Here is a 20,511-nt window from a genome sequence, read left to right as displayed (position 1 = left end):
ATTTCCAGATTACAACAGATATCTAGCTCACTCTAGTCCGGACGTGACGACATTCATACGTAACCGAGCAAAGATGGCAGACAGCATCCCTTTGAATCCTGTACGGAAGAATTCGAGAAAAACTGCGTATTATAATACTGGCAGACCTGTCAGGTATGTAGATGGATGCATATTCATCTCAAACTCATCTTTTAAACACAAGACAATCATTGAGTTGTTACAATAGCGTACGTGTTGATATTGGGTTTGTTTATGTGACGGTTCCGGGGTTGAGTGCTAACGGGCTAACGCTAGCGGCAGTGTAAATTCAGCAGCGCGAGCTGTCAGTGTCAGATTACAGTTGATAGGACATGAGAGGATACAAGACTCCCCGAGAGATGTAATATAATCATGTGAGATGTTTGTCACTTCGGTTCCTACTCGGGAGACGTCTTAGGTAGGCTACATTCATTGAGGCGTATTATAATAACAAGCTCATGAGATATTCTGTAAGTGTAATTACCTTTATGGAGCGTCTCATATAAAATAACTGAATATTTCTATAGAACGTTCCAGAACATTCATTAAACATCACAAATCACCCAAAATGTCCTAAGCTTTTGGTTTATCAGACCACCTTATGAGCCTTTGTTCCTTAGGTATATGGCGAAGACATGCCATGTTCTTGTGATGCTGAGCTTGACAAGATATCACGGCAAACTGTTTTTCCACGGCTTATGCGAGGCAAAGATGTCAGGGATATTCATTTAGAAACTAATGTCCATCTGGTTTTCCTGAACCGCATAAACAGCCTAACAGCAGACAGGATCTGTATTTATGGCATCCAGCTGTTTGTCAAATGCTGACAGTCTAAGGACCACTTGTGGCGTTGCTGCTTGAGAGTATGGACAAAAACCAAATGCTTGCTTAATTTGATTTCATTGTTTGGGGTAATGCTATTGCACATAATCACTTTGTGAATCGTTTTGTGTTTTATTGAGGAGGAAAGAGGAGAGCAGAAGAACTGACCACAGTTAGGAGAGATAAATTGGACCACCAGCTATGTTTGGCTCATACTTTGCTTATTCTGTTGTCCTTCTTGATTTATATGGGTGGTTAAGCAGAATTGATGGTGATCTGATTTCTTTTATCATACAATTGACTGCAAATATCAGTGATGGGCCTGCTGGCTTCGAATCTCTTGCATTGGCCCTGCTAGACTGTATAATTGTATTATTACAACGGTCAGCTAACTTAGTTATCCTTGTTTGTATTATTATTACACCCATTTTGCTTGACTGCTGTCGAGGTTAACCTGAAAGCATTTCAAAGGCTAAAGTCCACGTAGACACATGTCAGAGTGATGTGTTTTTGTTGACATACCTCAATAATATCTTGCCTATTGTGGCAGGAAACGATTAGCCTTTGTAGAGCTGATATTTGTCATTTCCCATTAGTTCAAAGTCTTGTATAATGGTGAATCTCACGAAACTTGTCAAGAACATGTCTGGACCATATTTCACGCCAAACTCAAACGAAATCAATGAGAAATTATTATGCAGAGCCAGCTTTAAATAAGCCATGCGTAGGTGGATTTCTGAGCATCCAGACCACAGACTTACTCATTTAATCAAAACGTGCCTAAATTATACTCCTCTCAGGTCATCCAAGTTGCCATTAGAATAAAGGTCTTTGCACACTGAGTCTGAAATTTTTGCATGCGTTTTTCCATTTTTTCTTATTCGTTATCCTTTCCTAACAAAATGCATGCTACAGATGCAAAAATGCAGAAAATCAAACCTGATCCGAATATTTTTATGACGAACGAAAATTTCAGAAGCAGTGTGTAAACTTGATTGACACATTGTGAGGTCGTGTTTACTTTTCAACGTGCGAAAATTTCGGACTCAGTGTGCAAAGACCTTAAGAGTTTAATCAGCTGATAAAAACTTCATGATAGTGCACAAGTAATCCATTTGACCCCAGTGTGTAAGAAACATACCCATCTTTAAGGAGTTTTAAATTGAAACTATTTCTAGCCAAAACACGTCTTAATGCTAGGTTTATTTCTTACAAACATGCAGCTTTTCGTTTTACAAGACATTAATAATTAATTGATTGACTGGATTATTATGATGCTTTTATCAGCTCTCTGGACTCTCATTCTGATGGGACCCATTCACTGCAGAGGATCCATTGGGGAACAAGTGATGTAATGCTAAATGTCTCCAAATCTGTTCCGATAAAGAAACAAATTCATCTTATACTGTATATTTACTACATCTTGGATGTGTAAATTTTCATTTTTAAGTGGACTGTTCCTTTAATAACCTGAGAGATTTCCGTTTGTCCATTGAAAGTCCATTCCACCAAAACATTCAGGATTTAAAAATGCATAGTAAACCGTCCGTATGAATTAAGCAGTTTAATCCAAGTGTTCTAAGTCACTTTATATGATGAACAGATTTAATTTAGGCTGTTGTTTGCATATAAACATTGATCAACACACATGCGTAGAGCACATTAAATATGGTCAAACATGCTTGATTTTTAAGCAAATTATATGGTGATCGGATTACTTTTATCATAGAGTTCTGTAAGTGCAGTAATCTTCACTACACAATGTGGGGGTTCGGTGTGTTGCGGAGGATCAAATATGATTCACACTCTCTGAATTCTCAAATGTATTTCTTCCTGATTCATTCTTTTAGAGGAAAAGGGAGTGTTGCTTTTAAAATCCCTAGGACTAGAGTTTGTAGGTTGTTAATGTCCTCCATTGTAAATGTATTACGCTTCTTTAATAATTGAACAGACACGATATCACTACCTGAGGAGGCCTGTTCAGTCAGCACAGTTTGAGGCTGGTAGGTATTTTTATGTTTTTTCAGTGTTCAACTGCAAAAGGCTCTCAGTGTTTACAGTGGTCACAGAGGCCTAATTGCATGAATTAAATCTATCCACAGACAGCTCTAGAGTGAAAAGAGTGTGTAGGTTTTGACGCTAAAGCTAAAGTGGATCTGGTGCAGAAACGGCCAGGCTTTTGTGTGGGTGGAAGTTGATATCCTCTTGGGACGTCGGCTGTTTCAGAGTGTCACAATAGCATTCTGCTGATCTGAGTTTAAGACTCGTCTCGATAAATGAGGAACACAGTGTGAGAGAGGAACAAATCCCTCGACTTCTGCATTTTTTGTTCCACTCATTCATGTAGGCGCCTTTAAAAATGCCCTTATTTCATTGCATATGTCTTTTTTTAAATTTGAGATGTAATAATGAAAGTAGGAATGCTGTTTTAGGAAACAAACAGTGTCCGTTTATTACATTTGTGATGTGACAGCTTAATTTGAAACAAAATCTAAAAACAAAATGCTTTTTTTTTTGTAGTTTAGCAGATTATTAACTTTTTTGTTAATTTATATAAATGAAAAGGACTATACAACTTTCATAATAAAATCATAATACTTTTATGATGCTTAACATCATCTTTTTTTCTCTCAATGTTACAACATTTCAGGTATCAGATTGAAGACGAATCCTCAAGCCTTGATGAGATGCCCTTGATGATGTCAGAGGAAGCCTTTGAAAATGACGAAAGTGACTATCAGACGCTGCCCAGAGCCAGAGTGAGGCAGAGAAACAGAGGACTGGGCTGGTTCCTCTGTGGTGGATGGAAGGTCCTGTGCACCAGGTAACAGGCCACGTGAGAGCTCATATTAATATTTAATCATTAAAATGTTACCTAAGTGCTCTTAAAGGATTAGTTCACCCGAAAATGAAAATTAGCCCATGTTTTCTCACCCTCAAAACAAAACACCATCAATGCATTTTTGTAAGAAAAATATCAATATTTAAAATGTAATAAACACTTTTCTGTCACTTCCGCTATCTGTCATAGACGGAAGCCATTCCGGACGGATGACATATGACGTCAGCATAGTGCATGAGGCGGTAATTTGTGGCGAACGCAGAAGCGGGGTGGAGAGACAGCGAAACAAAACGCAGGTCACAAATTAGAAGCACAAAGAAGAGACTGGTTTTTTTTTGCTAAAGTAAGGAAACTTTGCTTCCTTTGCTCCTGTAAACAAATTTACGAGAAAAGCATATCTCACAGGCGCTTGCTCTGCGCTTGTGTCCTATGTCATCTCCCTGGGATGGCTTTCACGTACGACAGTTAGCAGAAGTGAGAGAAAACTGTTTATAACATTTTAAATGTTGATATTTTTCTTACAAAAATGCATCGATTCGCTACAGGAGGCCTTTATTCACCCCTGGAGGGGCCAAGGATAATTTTTTTATATAACTCCGATTGGATGGGCATGGGCCGATTTTCATTTTTGGATGAATCCTTTAAATAAGTCCGTTAGAATTTGTATTTGTCTATCTACTGTAGCATGAACCACTTTTTTAACTTGACTGTGTGTAACAAAATTGCAAGACATAATGCACTGGTTATCTGATGGATACTTAAATATACCAGCAATTAAAAATTATCCTGAGAACCGGTTCTTTGTGAATGGCTTCTAATTTAAAACTGGACTGCATATAGTTTCATGTCAAGGGTGATAATTATAGTTTTATTAAGCATTTAATTATATTAGAACAGGGAAGTCCACACCTTATTTGTAACCATAAGGCATTGTGTCTATTCTGTCCACCAAAGCACTTTTAACTAGAGGTTGACCGATATATCGGTCAGCCGATATATCGGGCCGAAATTTGTCATTTTTTTATATATCGGCATCGGCCGATATCCGTGTTTAGTAGTGCCGATTTAAAGTCAGGCACGACGGCGGGCAGCCCCGTGTTATTGGTGCGGTAGAAAGTGCTGCTGCCGCTGCATGTGAAGCACCCCAAGCCAAAACTTTTGGAAGATTCAACAACAGTCCTGGGAGAAAAAGGTAGTCAGAGAATTTCACTCTGTAAATGGGGTGGAGAAGTTGGCAGCTCTTACAAACACTGCAGCGTGATTGAGGGCTCCGTTACTCCGCCCCGCTCACAGACAGCAGCGTGCTCGGAGAGACAGCTGTCCTGGAGCTGCCCAGAACGGTGAATGACATTTGTTCGGAAGCATGGTTTGATGCAGACAATAACCAGGTTTCCATCCAACTCATTTTTATTAAGGAATGTCAATATTTGATAATTTCCATGATCGATCGTCGTTTAAATTAACAATCAATTAATAACCTTAATGCTGCAAAATGCATCTGCAGCGGTATTATTACTATGTGCAAAAGCCACTTGGAAAAAAAGCTTTCTCACCCAAAATAAAGGGGTTTTAGTATGAATAAAATGCTAGTAGCAGGACTGTAAAATGAATAGATGTGATTATGATCATTTGATAAAATGAAAAGAGTGCGCCATACGTTTGAGATCATCATACTTTGTTGACTGTTTCCCGTCAAGGAGACCGCTGAATGCGCCTCTTTAAATGGTTTCGTGGTGCTCGTTGTTATATTTTAAAATGCAACTGCAATGTTTTCAAATGACACTATAGTAGTGGTGCAACGGATCATCATTGATCCGTGATCCGTTCGGATCAATATCTTCGGTTCGGCACACACGTGACCCGCGGATTGATTTATGAAGAAAAAAAAAAGTTCATGTTCAATATGTACAATAGGATTTCATGCATGCAAGGTTAAAAAATGCTTTTGTTTTCTCAAAATATGCATTTTTAATATTACCTAATTTACCAGCGATTCTCAAACATTTCTTTCGAAGCAGTTCAGAGATTCAGTCTCTCTATACCCCTCTTTTCCTTGAGCCTACTCTGCTCTGATTGGTCAGATGGCCTAGTCTGTTGTGATTGGTCTACAGTGTACAGCGCATGTTGGAAGCGATAAACCTATTTCAGTAGTTCTCTATTTTGAACGCTCTATAGAAAATATAAACATCTTTTATTTATCATACTTGTAGGTTGTGATTCAGTGGAGCAGCTGGTCCAAATAAACAGGATACTGATCCGTCTCTCAACAGCAAGCATTTTGTGAATCCCACGTTAATCTTCCTGAGATTAGAGAAGCAGTCGTCAGTAGAATGACATGTTTGTGGGCGGGGTCAAGTTGCTCACAGCCAGCCAACATAGAACATAGGTGTGCATTATGTAAATGTATTACCCTGTGACGTGTAGCTGTCACAGAAGTGGGATTCGAATTACTAACGAATCGTTTCAGCTGTACAGAGTCAATTCTTTATTTTGGGAGACAATAACATTATTTATGATGCACTTTCAGTTTTACAACTTTGCAGATCGTTTACATTCACATACAGCTACATTACACATTGCATTAAAGCCAATATTGGAAATGGCATAATAGGGGCACTTTAAGAATTATTTATTTTTTTGTTGAAGACTGATAAAAACATTGACAGCCAGAATCAGACTTCAAAGAGCTCAAGCTTTTAAAGCAGCAGACAACAGAACTGTGGTGCATGCTTTTAATAAAAATAAGGTTACTGCACCTTGTTGTGGATTATGATATTTTCAGTGATATGAAAATAAAACAATGTCTTTGAATTGCCTTTATTTTTTGATCTTTTAGCTGAAAATATTGATACATGATTGCTTGTGATTTTTATTTGATTAATCTATCATTTTATTAATTTAATTTAGTTTTTAAATTGATTGACAGTCTAGATAGACCGATAGATGTTTTGCTGAAAACATTCAAAACATCTTGGCCTTCACTTTTTGTTAATAAAATGTCACCATTGTCATGGAGCCTATTGTGTGTGTATGTAGTGCTTGTGCCAGGTTGGCTCAGCTCCTTTCTAACGCACCGGTAGCTGTGCATGAAATACACACACAAACACAGGTCCTGTTTTTTTGGTTGAGGTGCTCTCTGCGCATCATCAGTCAAAAGGTCAAACACGCCAACCGAAAATTTGCTTATCCAGCCAACGATGTCAACAAGCTGAATGTCTATTTGGGACTTGCATTCCCACAATATCTCAATGCCTTTTGTGTGGCATCAATGACATGTGACACAAGTGTGATTAAAAGATATATTCGTCGTTTATTGTTATGAAAGTGTGTGTGCTTGACTCTTCTCTACTTATGCGCTACATTATCGGCAGGCCATCTCAAATGTAAACTGGGTATTGATTTTTTTTTCTACTCCTAATGAACAAATGGGATTTCGCACAGCTGACCAGTTTGCTGCTTTCCAGTAATTTTCTGTGTGCTTAGGCAAAGGATTATGAAATGAACAAATAATTCAAGCAGAATAACTCTGCTTATTCAAACGGCCCTATTATTTGAACTACATTCATTTGAGCAAATAATCTCTCTTATGAATCAGGGAGCTGGCACTTACAGACAGGAGACAGAAGGGGCCAACACAAATATTATTATATTTTTTTTCAAGGTTTATGTAATTTAGTTCAGTGCCAGCCAAATCAGTCGCCATGACTGTGTACACTGCATAGAGTACCGTCACGCCGTTCACCAGGGATGGCAACTGCTAGAATATAAAATGAATATGAAGGTCAACAAAGTGTTTGGCGCTCTCTCTGACCTTCACAGCGAATCCGAGCTTTCATTTTAGTAGGGAGGGTGTTTATTTGGCAGGGGATGTCATCTACAGGTTTGTTGTTCTCTTAGGTATCGCAAGGCCTGCATAGAATCTGTGTGAATGTTTGTCATTCACAAAATTATATGCATCCTCAACTCCCTTGATTATTTACTTTCTATACTTTATTCTAAGCAATAAGTGTAGTATTCTTGACTAACCCACTTTTCATAAGGCTTCTTGGTTTTACTATGCACAATTCATAATTTGTCAAATATTTCATATTACGGAAGTAAATCAAAAATGACTCTTCTTCTACTGTTTTCTGGCTCTACCGTTTCAGTCTTACTTCTTGGTGGAAGTGTTCCGTGTATCTGCTTAAAGTTCAAGTCAAACTAGACTGAGCTAAGCTGTCTTTCGCTCTCTGTAACATCACTTACATTAATGTTGCATTAACGTCAGTTGTATTTCAAGTGGAATCAACTGGATACGCGCGGCTGGTGATGAATTCCGCAAAAGGTCTCAGTGTTCATTTTCAAGAGCGTTTTAAGTGATTAACAGGGTGATAATTCAAGAAAATCACCGGTTTTCAGTGCCACCCTTAAATTAGGAGTAATGACCAGCCTTGATATTTGTTAATTATTCGGTCAGGGATCTTTTTTAAATAAAGACTATTTACTGGAATCCAGGCATGAACTGCGCCTGTAGCACTGTGTCCTCCTTTAAGTGAATTTGTCTAATCACTGGATGATCTTTTTCCTCCCGTGGTCTCTGTCACGCAGCTGTTGCGAATGTCTGGTTCACACATGTCGCAGGAAGAAGGAGCTGAAAGCTCGGACAGTGTGGCTGGGACATCCCGAGAAATGTGAAGAGAAGTACCCCAAAAATGCCATCAAGAATCAGAAATACAACATTGTCACTTTTGTGCCAGGGGTAAGGCAGTATAAACAATCTCTGCATGTTTCTAAAATTTAGCCAAAAAAAAAAGAATATTTTGTTTAATATTTGTGAAATTTTGTAAAGCTGCTTTTATATATATGTTATGTTGTCAGTATTATGTATAATTAATTTCATTATGTTTTTATTTTAGTCTTGTTTTATTTGACATATTTTCTTTTCAAAGGCGCAGAACTTTTTTTTTTTATTTTTTTTGTGCAGCTCTCGCTAGGCTGTTTAAAGTGAAATCTCTACCCATTGTACGCACAGCAGATTTGCTCAGTAATCAGGTTAATGTGTAACTAGCTGTGAAGTAAGGGGGTGTAACAGCAATCTAACGTATCTTTTTCCACTGAGTGTGTAAGTGATCTACTGTATTATGACTGCTGGCGATGTCTTATTCAGTGGAACGCGCCTTCTGTATGTGCCCTTGGCAAAGAATTTGCAGCTTGTATGATGAATTATGTATAAGCCAATCAGGTGTGCCTCCAAAAGCTGTGTTAGAATGTTATGTGCATTACTGTCAATTACCTTACATTTTTTATTCAATTTGTCATGGTTATATTATCAAATCTTCATCAAATATAAATGATGATGATTATCTATTTTTGGTGCTTTCTCTTTCTTCTGTTTTAGGTTCTTTACCAGCAGTTTAAGTTCTTCCTCAACTTGTATTTTTTGGTAGTAGCTTGTTCTCAGTTTGTTCCATCGCTGAAGATAGGGTATTTGTACACCTACTGGGCCCCGCTGGTGAGTACATCTAACCACACAAAGATGAGAATTGAACACTAAAATGTAATTTCAATCATCACTCTTGTTGTTCCTTTTTTTTCTGGTTGTCCAGGGCTTTGTGTTAGCTGTCACCATGGTGAGAGAGGCAGTTGACGAAGTTCGGCGCTGCAGGAGAGATAAAGAGATGAATTCCCAGCTGTACAGTAAACTCACAGTGAGAGGTGACCACAGTATGACACATCCTGATGATATTATACCATATACACAGAGCATCCTGTTTGAGCTCCACTGACTCCAAGAGTTACTTCATTTGGAAACTATAAAGATAATATAATCGTGAAAAGAAATTCTGACTTTTTTGGGATTTGTGCTGTTTTAGACATCTCATTTAGTTTATTTCAGGTTCTGCACTCGTTTTAAAATTATGGAAATGAAGCAGTATATCATTGATTTAATGTAATCTCTATTTATGTTTTTATTACCATTTATTTCCTTTTTAATGTAAGGGAGCTAAATAACCTCACATTAATGATGTCTCTCCTCTCACTGGTGAAACGACATCAAATAGGACAGAAAATATGCAATTTATTAACTTTAGGAATATTCCATGTGTAAAAGTCCATGCCTCCGTTTCACTTGTTGATCTTTAATGATAATTCAGTTTCAACATACAGAGAATGCAAATGACTTTTGTTAAACGCCCTGTCTGGGTTTTATTTATGAATAAATTATCCCAAAAAAAAGTATTTCTCCATCTAGTGGGAAATGGGTACTCTGCTTGGGGCTTTTGTCTGCATGTGTGTGAAATCTTAGTGGCTCTGTTCCGTCTCAGTCAGCTCTAAATGTTCTGAGCAATTTTTAGAAAAATCACACAAACTGTTAATTCTTCTCGATATGTTGTTAACTTTGTCAACCCTAATATTTCTCATTTAAAAAAGTGTATTTATTAAATATGAATTTGGATGCAGGTCTAATTGATTACCTACAGCTAAATAATTCATTTCTAATTAGAAGTATTTGTCCATCTTATTTTTCAGGGAAGGTCCAAGTAAAGAGCTCAGACATACAAGTTGGAGATTTAATCATTGTGGAGAAGGTTTGTTGTCCTTTTTTCTTTTTTTTTTTTTTTTTTTATCCCTTCCTCTCTTTTGTTGTTCAGGTATCAGCATAAACTTGCTGCTACGTGATCCGTCACATGAAATCCTGTCATTCTTTCAGTGGGACATTGTGTCCATCTCTCCCCTCGCTGTCTGTGGTTTGCTTTAATTGCTTGCTAGAGAAATGACCTTGTTCAATTATTCAACACTACGCTAAAATAGGACTAACTTTCCAGAACTGGAGTCAATAACATGCATATATGGTCAGCATAACTGATATATTAATATCCCTTAAGATTCTAAGCTGCCTAGGTGGGCAAGTCTAGGTGGATAATATGGAAACCCCATGTGCCTCTGACTGATGTGTATTGTATTGTTTTATAGAATCAGAGGATTCCTGCTGATATGGTTTTTCTGAGAACAACAGAGAAGACTGGTGAGTTACACTCTTCACATACAAGCGAAACTTTCAGACGTTTCAGACGATAACTACTTGTGTCATTAGTCAGTGGTTTCCAACTGTGTGCCCGTGGGCATCTTGTAGTCCATATGGAACCTGTGAGCCACTTGTAGAGCTCATTCTATAAATAGAAGTTTTATTACTTAATTTTCTTATACATATTAAAAAATAGATAAGTTGTTTCAAGTAAATATATGAAGTCTTAAAACAGTTCGTCAGATTAACTATGCACGTTCCACTAACATTTTACAACCACAAAGTGTGCAAATGCTTTGTCTTCATTTTGAACAGTTTATCTAATGTTTTATTTTTTGATAAGCTAGATGTTTCTCTTGAAAAGTATGCTTTAAGAGCCTCTTGGTTTTGATATTTTGCTGAAGTGAACACTGCCGGTGCTTCACTAACTATCTTAAAGTGGCACTTTTAATTCTTGCATAATAAGTAACAATGTTCTCTGTGTGAGAGTGAGAGAGTGTGTGCATTATTACTGTTTACCCGGCACAGAGCCATATAAATGACTTACAGTCATTATTATACAGTATTACAGTATTTTGGAGTGTACAGCTTTCTCCAGATGCTTAAATCAAAAGAGCTTTTTGCTTTTATCTGCTGTCCTTAAGCAGTGTTTCAGGTTTTTTTTTTTTACCTGTGTGGACAGCTCTTTAAAGTTACTTATAGGTTACGATTTTTAACCATTTGGAAAGAATATATTTTAACGCTTTTCAGTCTTTTTTATTCTAAATATTAGCTTAATACCATTTCTCATGTTTGCTTGTTAGCGTTTTTAAGTATATAAATATTTTCAGAATTTCCATATCTTTACATATTTTCAGATTTGATTAATTTTTTTAAATAGACACTTACAATAATATATATTTTTGAATGCTTTAGTCATGTCTTAGTGAGCAGATGCTCTTGTGATTTGTATATGGAATACTGAAACGTGGAGATTATATCCATATTTCACCCAGCAACATTTATTATAAAATTTTTACAGAACGTCAGTGAAGTCTATTTTAGGGTCCTTTTTTTATTATTATAATCTTATCTATTAAAATTTTCCCAATTTCTTTCTTTTCTTAAAATACTATATATATATTTTTTAAGAAATATGACCCAGATGTTTTTACAGGTTGTGTCTCAGGAAGGTTTGATAATGTTGATAATCTCAGTATATGGAGCATGATGAACACTGAAGCTTTTGCTCTGAGAGCTTAAAGACAGTGACCTTTCCTGTCTACTGCCTACTGTTATATCAGTCTTGTCCAAGATCAATATGAACAATATGTTAAGCATTCAGAGCTCTTTAGTGTATAGGGGCCAAGGTTTTGGCCCATAACAAATGCGTCCTTCACGCATATGTCTTTAACCCTCTCACTTTTCTGTCCGTAAATAAAGATAATACACCAGAAGAGAATAATGGATGTTGTCCAATATTTGATTTTTGTCTAAAGTATACATTTTTCTGTCAGATTTAAGAGAATGTTTTGTTTTCCAGGTTCGTGTTTTATTAGAACAGATCAGCTGGATGGAGAGACAGACTGGAAGCTGCGAATCGCTGTTGCTTGCACTCAAAGACTTCCTGCCTTAGGGGTATGAGCCTCGTCTTGCACAAAAACAGTGCATATTCGATATTGCCATGATCTTAATACCTGTTAATAATAAATTATACAAATATTTGGCAAGTGCAGCACGCTTGACTTCTTGTATGAAATACGATGTTATGATCTAGTCCTAGTCTTTTACATTTAAGTCTATTAATGGTGCATTTACGCTTGGCACATATAAATGTTTTTATACCAAAGTAGTGTGTTAGTTGTGGATTAAATTGGACTTATGCCTTTTTTTTTTTTTTTTGCTCAAAATAAATTATAATATCATGAAAAATAGTATAGTAAGATGATTTAAACTGTCAAAGACATCGTCACCATTCTAATTCTGGTGAAAATGCTGCTGCATCCCAAATCACACTTCAGCTCCTTCTGTTCTGTTCTCGGATGGGTCTGTAATTTTACCCCCGTAGCCAGTGAGTGATGTGTCCCACACTCAGACTCTCTCAGGCTGATGATACAAAGGCTCATGTTTGATATCACTGTGTATCTGATTTACTGGCCGGAGGGTTTGTTTCACATGGGCCGGTAACTTTACCCCGAGAGACAACTGGAATCCGCCAAACGGCCTGTCTCCCGGTGCCATCGGCGTGGAGATGACACTCACCTCGAGCAAGGGTTCACGTTTGTATTTGTCTTTCCGAAACCACTTAATGTGATCACAGAATTAAAATTTCAGCAAGTCGCCGAATGATTGCTGCAGTAAAGCAGCGGGAGCGGTCAGGTCGGGTGTCTGGTGGGCTTGACGGTCAGATTGCTAAACATCCCTGTTTTTCATACTTGCAGACACGTCATCGAATGCAAAAGTCATTATTATTTGTAAGCAACCTGTCAAAGTTTAGTTTCCTTTTAATTATATTTTTTTCTCTGCATTATCTGTTCTGTTTGAAATTCAGACTTGTGGCAGGATGTCAGAAGGGGCTTATTTTCATGAGAATCGCTCTGATTGCTAGTCGCTTTGAGTCCTGCCATAATGCTCGCACGAACGAGAGGTTCATCGGATGACATTTCTGGTGCTGATTTATTGTGTTCGTGTTTTTTCCTGACCTTTTTGCTTGCTGTCCGCAGGATCTCTTCTCCATCAGCGCCTACGTTTATGCCCAGAAGCCTCAGCTGGACATTCACAGTTTTGAGGGGAACTTCACAAGGGTAAGAAAACTGCTGTTAGTAAAGGAATTTTTACGAGGCTTCGTTTAGCATGAACTGTGACGTCACGGCCCCAATTTAAACCCGCTGTTAGCTTTTTGTAGAGGTATTTAATGTTGTGTTGTTGCCTAGTAAACTAAACCTAACTGCTGTTTTTAATTGCACATTAAAATAACATGGATTCTCAAAGTGTGCCTGTTCACATGACTATGAGCTGAAGTGTCTCTGGAATGTAAAACCGACCAACAAGATGCATTCCTTGCAACGCTGATGACATCACGGGTTGTTAGGCTCTCTCCCAGCCCATTGGCCGAGAACAGTTCCTTATTAACAGCAGATTAGCGCAGTACCGGAGAAAGAGAGAGGGAGGAAAAAAAGGAAAAAAGGGACCCCCCACATGAAGCCTGTCTTTGTTTGAAGTCTTCGCTCTTGGCCACACAGCATGCAGGGGCAGAAGATCACTTCCTGCGCTGAGTCACCCTCCTGAGCCTGCTTTCACAAATCTGCAGCTACAGGGACACACTTACAACGCTTTTTCCCACAGTTCTTTACTACCTGCACACTTGCTGCACCTTATTGCCACTTCAGTGCTTTATATATTTAAAGGAGTAGTTCGTCCAGAAATGTTGCTATTACTTGCTCACAACTTACTGCCGTGGAACACAAAAGATGTGTTTTTGAAAAATATCCTCTATCAAATATAATGAAAGTGAAAGAGCACTGCGACTGGCAAGCTTAAAAATGACAAAAAGCACTGTAAAAGCCATTCAAGTTAGGAATGACATAAGGGTGAGTAAATGATAACAACATTTTCGTTTTTGAGTGAACTGTCGCTTTAATAAAGTTTTATGGTTCCGACATCAATAGCCCCTTACCATGACATTTTAATCCATTGATTAATCACTTGATTGATTACTTCTGCTTGTATTATTCTCATTTGTAAGTCACTCTGGATACATCAATCTATAAATGCAAATGGGAATATGATTATTCTTAATGGCAGTCGTGTGCATGCACATCTTTGTTAGTAGCTGAGAGAGGTCAGTACATTTCAGTTCTGATGCCTGCACGTTCACTGCTGATTTTATTTACTCTTGTCTGTATGTCTTTGTATTGAAACAGGTGTGAGTGTGGGTTTATTTAGCTGTACATTGGGGAAATTCGGGCAACATTCTCATTTGGAGAAAAAACTATTGCATAATGTTTTATAAATAAACTTTAAAAAAAGTAAAAAAAAACAGAATTATTTGAAAAAGAAATTTTGTAATGTAAAATGTCTGTTACTTTTGATCAATTTAATGTGTCCTTACTAATTAGAAGTTTAAATTTCTTAATATATGACTCAGTTTAACCATTTTCAGATGCCATGTTTTTTCATTTTGCATTCCATTTAATCTCAATCAAACTGCAGCTGGGTTATTTTGATTAAGTAAAAAATAATAACAACAACAAAATACAGCTATGAACATGATTTTTGAGTTATCTGTTTTTGCAAATAGACTCTTCCTGTGTGTGTGTGTGTGTGTGTGTGTGTGTGTGTGTGTGTGTGTGTGTGTGTGTGTGTGTGTGTATATATATATATACATACACACACACACACACACACACACACACAGAGAGAGAGAGAGAGAGACACCCTGGTAGTGTGGCAGGGTAAAAAAAAACATTATATATATATATATATATATATATATATATATATATATATATGTGTGTCTGTGTGTGTGTGTGTGTATATTGATTTTTATAGCTAAATAAATGATATTTTCTGTAAATGTATTTGCTGTTTTGCTATATATATATATTGTCTTTAATCTTCCAGATAAACAATAGAGTCACACAGGTTTAGAACAATAAATAATGACAACATTTGATTTTTGGATGAGCTATCATCATGTTTTATGACTTAAATATGATGCAGCCAAATGTTTCTCATTAAACTTGTCAGATTCACTGCTGCAGAAAAGAATTGTGAACGCACATCTTGGAACCGTTTCTTTCCATGTTAACTAAAACTTATAATTATACCTTAAAGTTACTCTCCCATTTCTTTGAGCCTTATCACTGATAAAAACCCTTTTCTCTTCATAAATCTCTTTCCAGTTTTAGCCTGTCTGACAGGTTGGCATTGCTACATCTGTTGGCCAGAAAGACACAAATGACAAGAACAAGTGGGCCGTCTTGAATAGAGGACACATCTCTCTTGCTGTCTGCGTCAGTGCGCATGTCTCAGCAGCTGCGATGTGTGTGGCCCTCTCTCACTGTATATTATGCCCTACTGACAGAGGATAATTAGATATCATCCGTATTCACCCAGCCGCAACATGTTATGTGGAAAAAAGCATTTAAAGATTTAATTTCTGTGCTTCTCCCCTGATTTATGGCCTGTGTCAGAAATTCTGTTCTGTTCTGCTCAGCACAGAGCGTGCTAACACTAAACGAGGCCTTATTATGATGTTCAGCATGGCGCTGTTTTTGTAAACAAGGCAAATCAAGTCAAACTGATTTCACCGTTACCTCTAAATGGACTGTGTCGCTTAACCGGGCATTAGTGTAATTCAATCCGCCGTCTAATTCCCTACTTACTGATCGTTGTGATGAAAGTTCATCGAGTCTTTGTCATTTTTATTGACCTGCTTTTTAAAGGCCATAATTGATAACCGTTTTTTTTCCTGTGCTAGATAACCATGAAATCAAAACAGACTGGACTAATGTACGATCTCTGTCCCCAGGAGGACTGTGACCCTCCCATCCACGAGAGCTTGAGCATTGAGAACACCCTGTGGGCCAGCACTGTGGTGGCATCTGGTAAGCAAAATCTTTTTCAGCCCCAAATTTCTTTCATGGAAATAGAAGAAAAGCACAAGCCTCAGAGGTCTGAAATATTCATCACAGGTCAAATATCTTTTGAGTTTATTGTGTTGTAGAAGAGTGTGCCGTTGATACCGAGGCCATCAGCCAGCATCACTCAAGACCCCCTTCGTTCTCCCGTTTGTTTGTCACTTGAGATCACCAGACTCATCTGCTACTATTCAAACAATCTAATGAGCAGAGAAATATGAGGAGCCGTTAATGGGAAGCCAAAGTGTCTGGCTTTTTGCAGTCCTGTCCCTGCGGTGTCAATGAAACGTGTCCCCAAAGAACAGGTCCGAGATCGGTTTTTGCCGCTACGCTTTCTTCGACATCTCCTAGGGGTCTGTTGTTTAGAATCTGATCCCAGTCCAACAATAATAGCCGGACTATTCCTTCAAGCGGCCTGCGTTTGTGCCAGCGATCGGCCCATCATTGATCTGTGGTCGCCCCTGTCTTGGTTCTCCAGGGGTTTTTAGAGGTTCTTCTTATTCCCCACCATGGTGTGACCTTCAGCCGGAGAAAGTCCTTCCATATCTCCCCACAAAACACAGTCTGGTGACGTCATCCCATCCAACCGAGCAGACCCAACACAAAACACCATGGGGCGAGTAAGCGATATGCCCTGTAGTCCTAGCCCATTAAAGACCCCCTTGAGACCAGCCTAGGTTTCGTTGCTTTCAAAACATGAAACGATATGTCGAGCTTAAAGAAATTGAGAAATATTTAAGCACGTTTTATATTGTGTTACTGTGTTTAAACAAAAGTTGGACTTCGCTTCCTTGTTCAGCGGTGAGGCTGCATACTCCATCAGTAATTAGTTTACTTTAATGAATCAGTCCATTACCAAAGCAGCACCATTGATCTGACTATAATAGGCCTCATTGTAATGGTTTATTTCTGGGTGTCCCACATATTGAATCATTTGTCTGAGTCTCAGCTGCATCCGTTAACTGGAAACACACTTTTTGAGCTAATTGTTCATTAGGCCGGCCAGAGACACGCGGCCGGTTTATTTATCGCCGTCCGTTTGTGATCAGTCATCCCATTTGTCTTTTTGTCTTTCTTACAGGTACTGTCATAGGTGTAGTCATATATACGGGAAAAGAAATGAGAAGTGTGCTGAATACGTCACAGGCCAAAAACAAGGTGGGTTTGTTTGCCGTTGTTTGTGTTTATAAATGAAATACTTGGTTTCTTTAATTAGTTTTCCTCCCAAAGGCTAATTGATTGAAAAAAACAAAACAAAATTTAATGACATATAAGTATGAGCTGTGATATCTACAGTTACATTGTCAATACACAGTAGACATTGCCCAGAGACTGTTTTTCCCCTTAACCTTTTAATATAGACTTGAAACGAACTGAATAAAAATAGCGAACCATTGAGGTGGTTTTCAGCCCTGATCTTAGTGACGAATTTGGACCTGTCGATGTGAAAGGACAACCCCAGAGAGATTAATCTAGAGGGAAATTAACCAACCAAGGGCTTGCGTGACATTTGTGGCAGAGCCTTAATCCTGCAGAATTCCCCTTAATGATTAGATACAGTGGACGTCAATTCTGTAAAAGTAAACTTAAAAACGTCAAATCCCATTACACTCAGTACCCCTCCCTTAACTGACCCCTGCTGTCTTTGCCTCTCTCTCTTTTCTTTTTTAAACTTATCCACACGGTTCAGAGCTCTGACACTTTTCTACTTATAAGTGCACTACTGTTCAAAAATATGGGGTCGATCAGATTTAGTTTTTAAAAGAAGTCTCGTGCTCAAGGCTGCACTTATTTGATTTAAAAATGCATTAAAACTATTTTTTATAATAAAAAAAGGCTCCCTCTAGTTTCAAATTTGTTAATGTTTAATTTTGATTTTCTGTTTGAAATGTTTCGATCGACATTTGAGTCAATGTTAAAGTAAACGTTATTAAATTGATTTAATCATTTAATGAAGTGCATTTAATTTTTATCTAAATTGTGTTCATCATTTAATTAGCTAGCTATCAGCCCGTGTGCTTGATATCAGCATCACAAAAACCATCTGAGAAACCCATATTGGTTAACCACTATTCTTCATGTCATGAAGTGTTTCAGACCCTGTCATGGATGCTGCAAGATGTGTGTGATAGCAGAAGCTCTGGTGGAGCTCATAGCTCTACCATGTTCTGTGTGTGAGAGTGGAATTCAATATCTCAAGGAGATGATGTCAGAGGTGCCAATACAGGGAACGAGACGGGGTGGGAAAGTCGATACGACTCGGCGAAAGTCACTGAGAACGTTTTCGCCTCTTATAATCTGTTGTGACATTCCTTGCACAAAGCTCTAAGCTCTCACTAGAAGCTGCTGACAGCACATAAGCTATCACTTTACACGTTTTGTGTGTGTGTCTGTCATTGTCATAATATGGAGTGATATTCTTTGAGGATCGAAACCTTGGTGGTCTGAAGGATGACAAAGGGCTTCTTCGCTGACCAGACACTGCTCACTACTTGAGGTGTTATAATCACTGATATATTTAAGCAGTGTAGGTGTTTGACTGGATTTTTTATTTTATTTTATTTTACTTAACTTTACCTTTTTTTATTTAATTTTTCTTAAGCAATGCAGATGCTCCGATGCATTAATTTTTATTTATAAATGATGTAAAGCTAATTTGGATTTTTGGACATTTATTTTGTGTTTTAAACAATGAAGATGTTCCTAATTTATTTATTTATTTATTTATTTTATTTTAAGCAACGCAGATGCTGCAGTTGGAATTTTTTTTAACTTATTTATTTATTTATTTTTTCGCAGAGTTCCAGGAAGGAGAGTGGCAATAACAACGGCTCTGACAAAATATCTTTAACACGTTTTGAAATGCTGTATCTGTGTGACATTAAACACCACTTACCAAATCAATTAATAAAAATTAATAATCAAATACTGATTTTTTTTTTTTTTTTTGACATTTAGTTAATATTAAGTTATTGCTAGCCAGGGACAATGGCCAATTATACAGTTTAGTGGTGGTTGGACCAAAATAAATAAAATATTCGAGACACTTGAGCTGTGAATATGATACGGTTTTTGAATATTTAGTTTAAGTCTGATCATTTTAGTTGACTAGTTTATTTGGTAAAGTGAAGAAACTTCTCAAGACTTTGTCTGCGGTCCTGCACCGTGGATGGCATGTTCCATTTAGCTGTATTACATATCCAGTTTCTGGAGCACTAGTATAATGCCATATTGTTGTAACAGCCTCTGTATACTTGATGGATTTCAACCAATGAATATTCATTATGCAGGCACAAAGTCGTCATCAAATTTCACACACAAAACATACAGGCAGCGAGGGCAGGTTGAATCATTCCTTTCACTTTAAACGAGGCCTGGATGAATAGAGTAAAATATGCACTCTCGATTCATTGATAGCATCTTCAGCTTGAGGTAATTGAGTCGCTTTTTCCTCTCGGGCTGAATGAATAACGGCTTCACCCGATCCCCGGCCAGCTTTGCAAAATTCAGCCTCCGCATTGTTTTGCCCCCATAAAGGGGGATTCCTCCCTTCGGTCTTAATTTTTCTTCATTTTAATCCTTCCATTCCCCCCTTTTTCCTCACTAGCTGAAGCATGAAGCTCGGAGTGGGGTGGAAGGCCATCGGAGGGGTTTTAAACTACAGCTGATAAATCAGACAGCAGCTCTTCTCTCCCAGTGTCTCCCAGTTTACTCAGTCCTCCAGGGACTGGGGGCCGTTGCCAGTTGGGGGATTAATTTTGCTTGCGTGTTTTTTTGTTTTTTTTTGTCTTTTCTGTTCAATTTGTCCATCCCCTCTCTCACCCTCCCCCCGTCCCTTTCACGCAGATTCCTTTTCTCAGGGGACGGTGTTATGTGTTGCTGTTTTTATTAGCGCGCTGCCTAGATGAAAGACCTCAGTGTTTTCGCGCAGGCCGCGCTGTCGGCCCTCGCCAGAGGGAAACAAGAAAAACTTCTTTTTTGACATCATTTTCCCACATATTCCATTGGCTGAGGGGACATACTTGAGAGAAAAAGGGGAAAACTCCAGCTCTTTTGTCAGGGGCCGTTTCTATGAAGAGGCGTTCTGCTTTTATTTTTCCGGTTTTGCCTCCTGTGCTTTTCACAGAGAGACGACAACAGCAGTGGGCTTCTTGGTTAAATGCCTCTCATCTCTCCTCTCCTCCACATACACTATTAGCATG

The 20,511-nt window shown here is 38.1% G+C and overlaps 1 protein-coding gene across 2 annotated transcripts in view; it reads left to right on the top strand.

Annotated features, from left to right (window-relative positions):
- Window positions 1-21: 21 nt before the first annotated feature.
- The window catches only part of atp9b (ATPase phospholipid transporting 9B), a 45,845-nt gene continuing 25,355 nt past the window's right edge, over window positions 22-20,511 (top strand). For both annotated transcript variants that reach the window (XM_059556057.1, XM_059556056.1), the window contains exons 1-11: window positions 22-153; window positions 3,491-3,664; window positions 8,270-8,420; window positions 9,060-9,173; window positions 9,268-9,376; window positions 10,193-10,251; window positions 10,637-10,688; window positions 12,211-12,305; window positions 13,391-13,471; window positions 16,201-16,276; window positions 17,391-17,467. In XM_059556057.1, coding sequence (XP_059412040.1) covers window positions 74-153; window positions 3,491-3,664; window positions 8,270-8,420; window positions 9,060-9,173; window positions 9,268-9,376; window positions 10,193-10,251; window positions 10,637-10,688; window positions 12,211-12,305; window positions 13,391-13,471; window positions 16,201-16,276; window positions 17,391-17,467 — 1,068 coding nt within the window. In that variant the 5' untranslated portion in view covers window positions 22-73. The remainder of the gene's footprint in view (window positions 154-3,490; window positions 3,665-8,269; window positions 8,421-9,059; window positions 9,174-9,267; window positions 9,377-10,192; window positions 10,252-10,636; window positions 10,689-12,210; window positions 12,306-13,390; window positions 13,472-16,200; window positions 16,277-17,390; window positions 17,468-20,511) is intronic.

Source organism: Carassius carassius, chromosome 8 (genome assembly GCF_963082965.1).
Source record: "Carassius carassius chromosome 8, fCarCar2.1, whole genome shotgun sequence".
NCBI classification, from domain to species: domain Eukaryota; kingdom Metazoa; phylum Chordata; class Actinopteri; order Cypriniformes; family Cyprinidae; genus Carassius; species Carassius carassius.
Note: the sequence above shows the minus strand (reverse complement) of the source record. Positions and strands in the feature narration are given on the sequence as shown.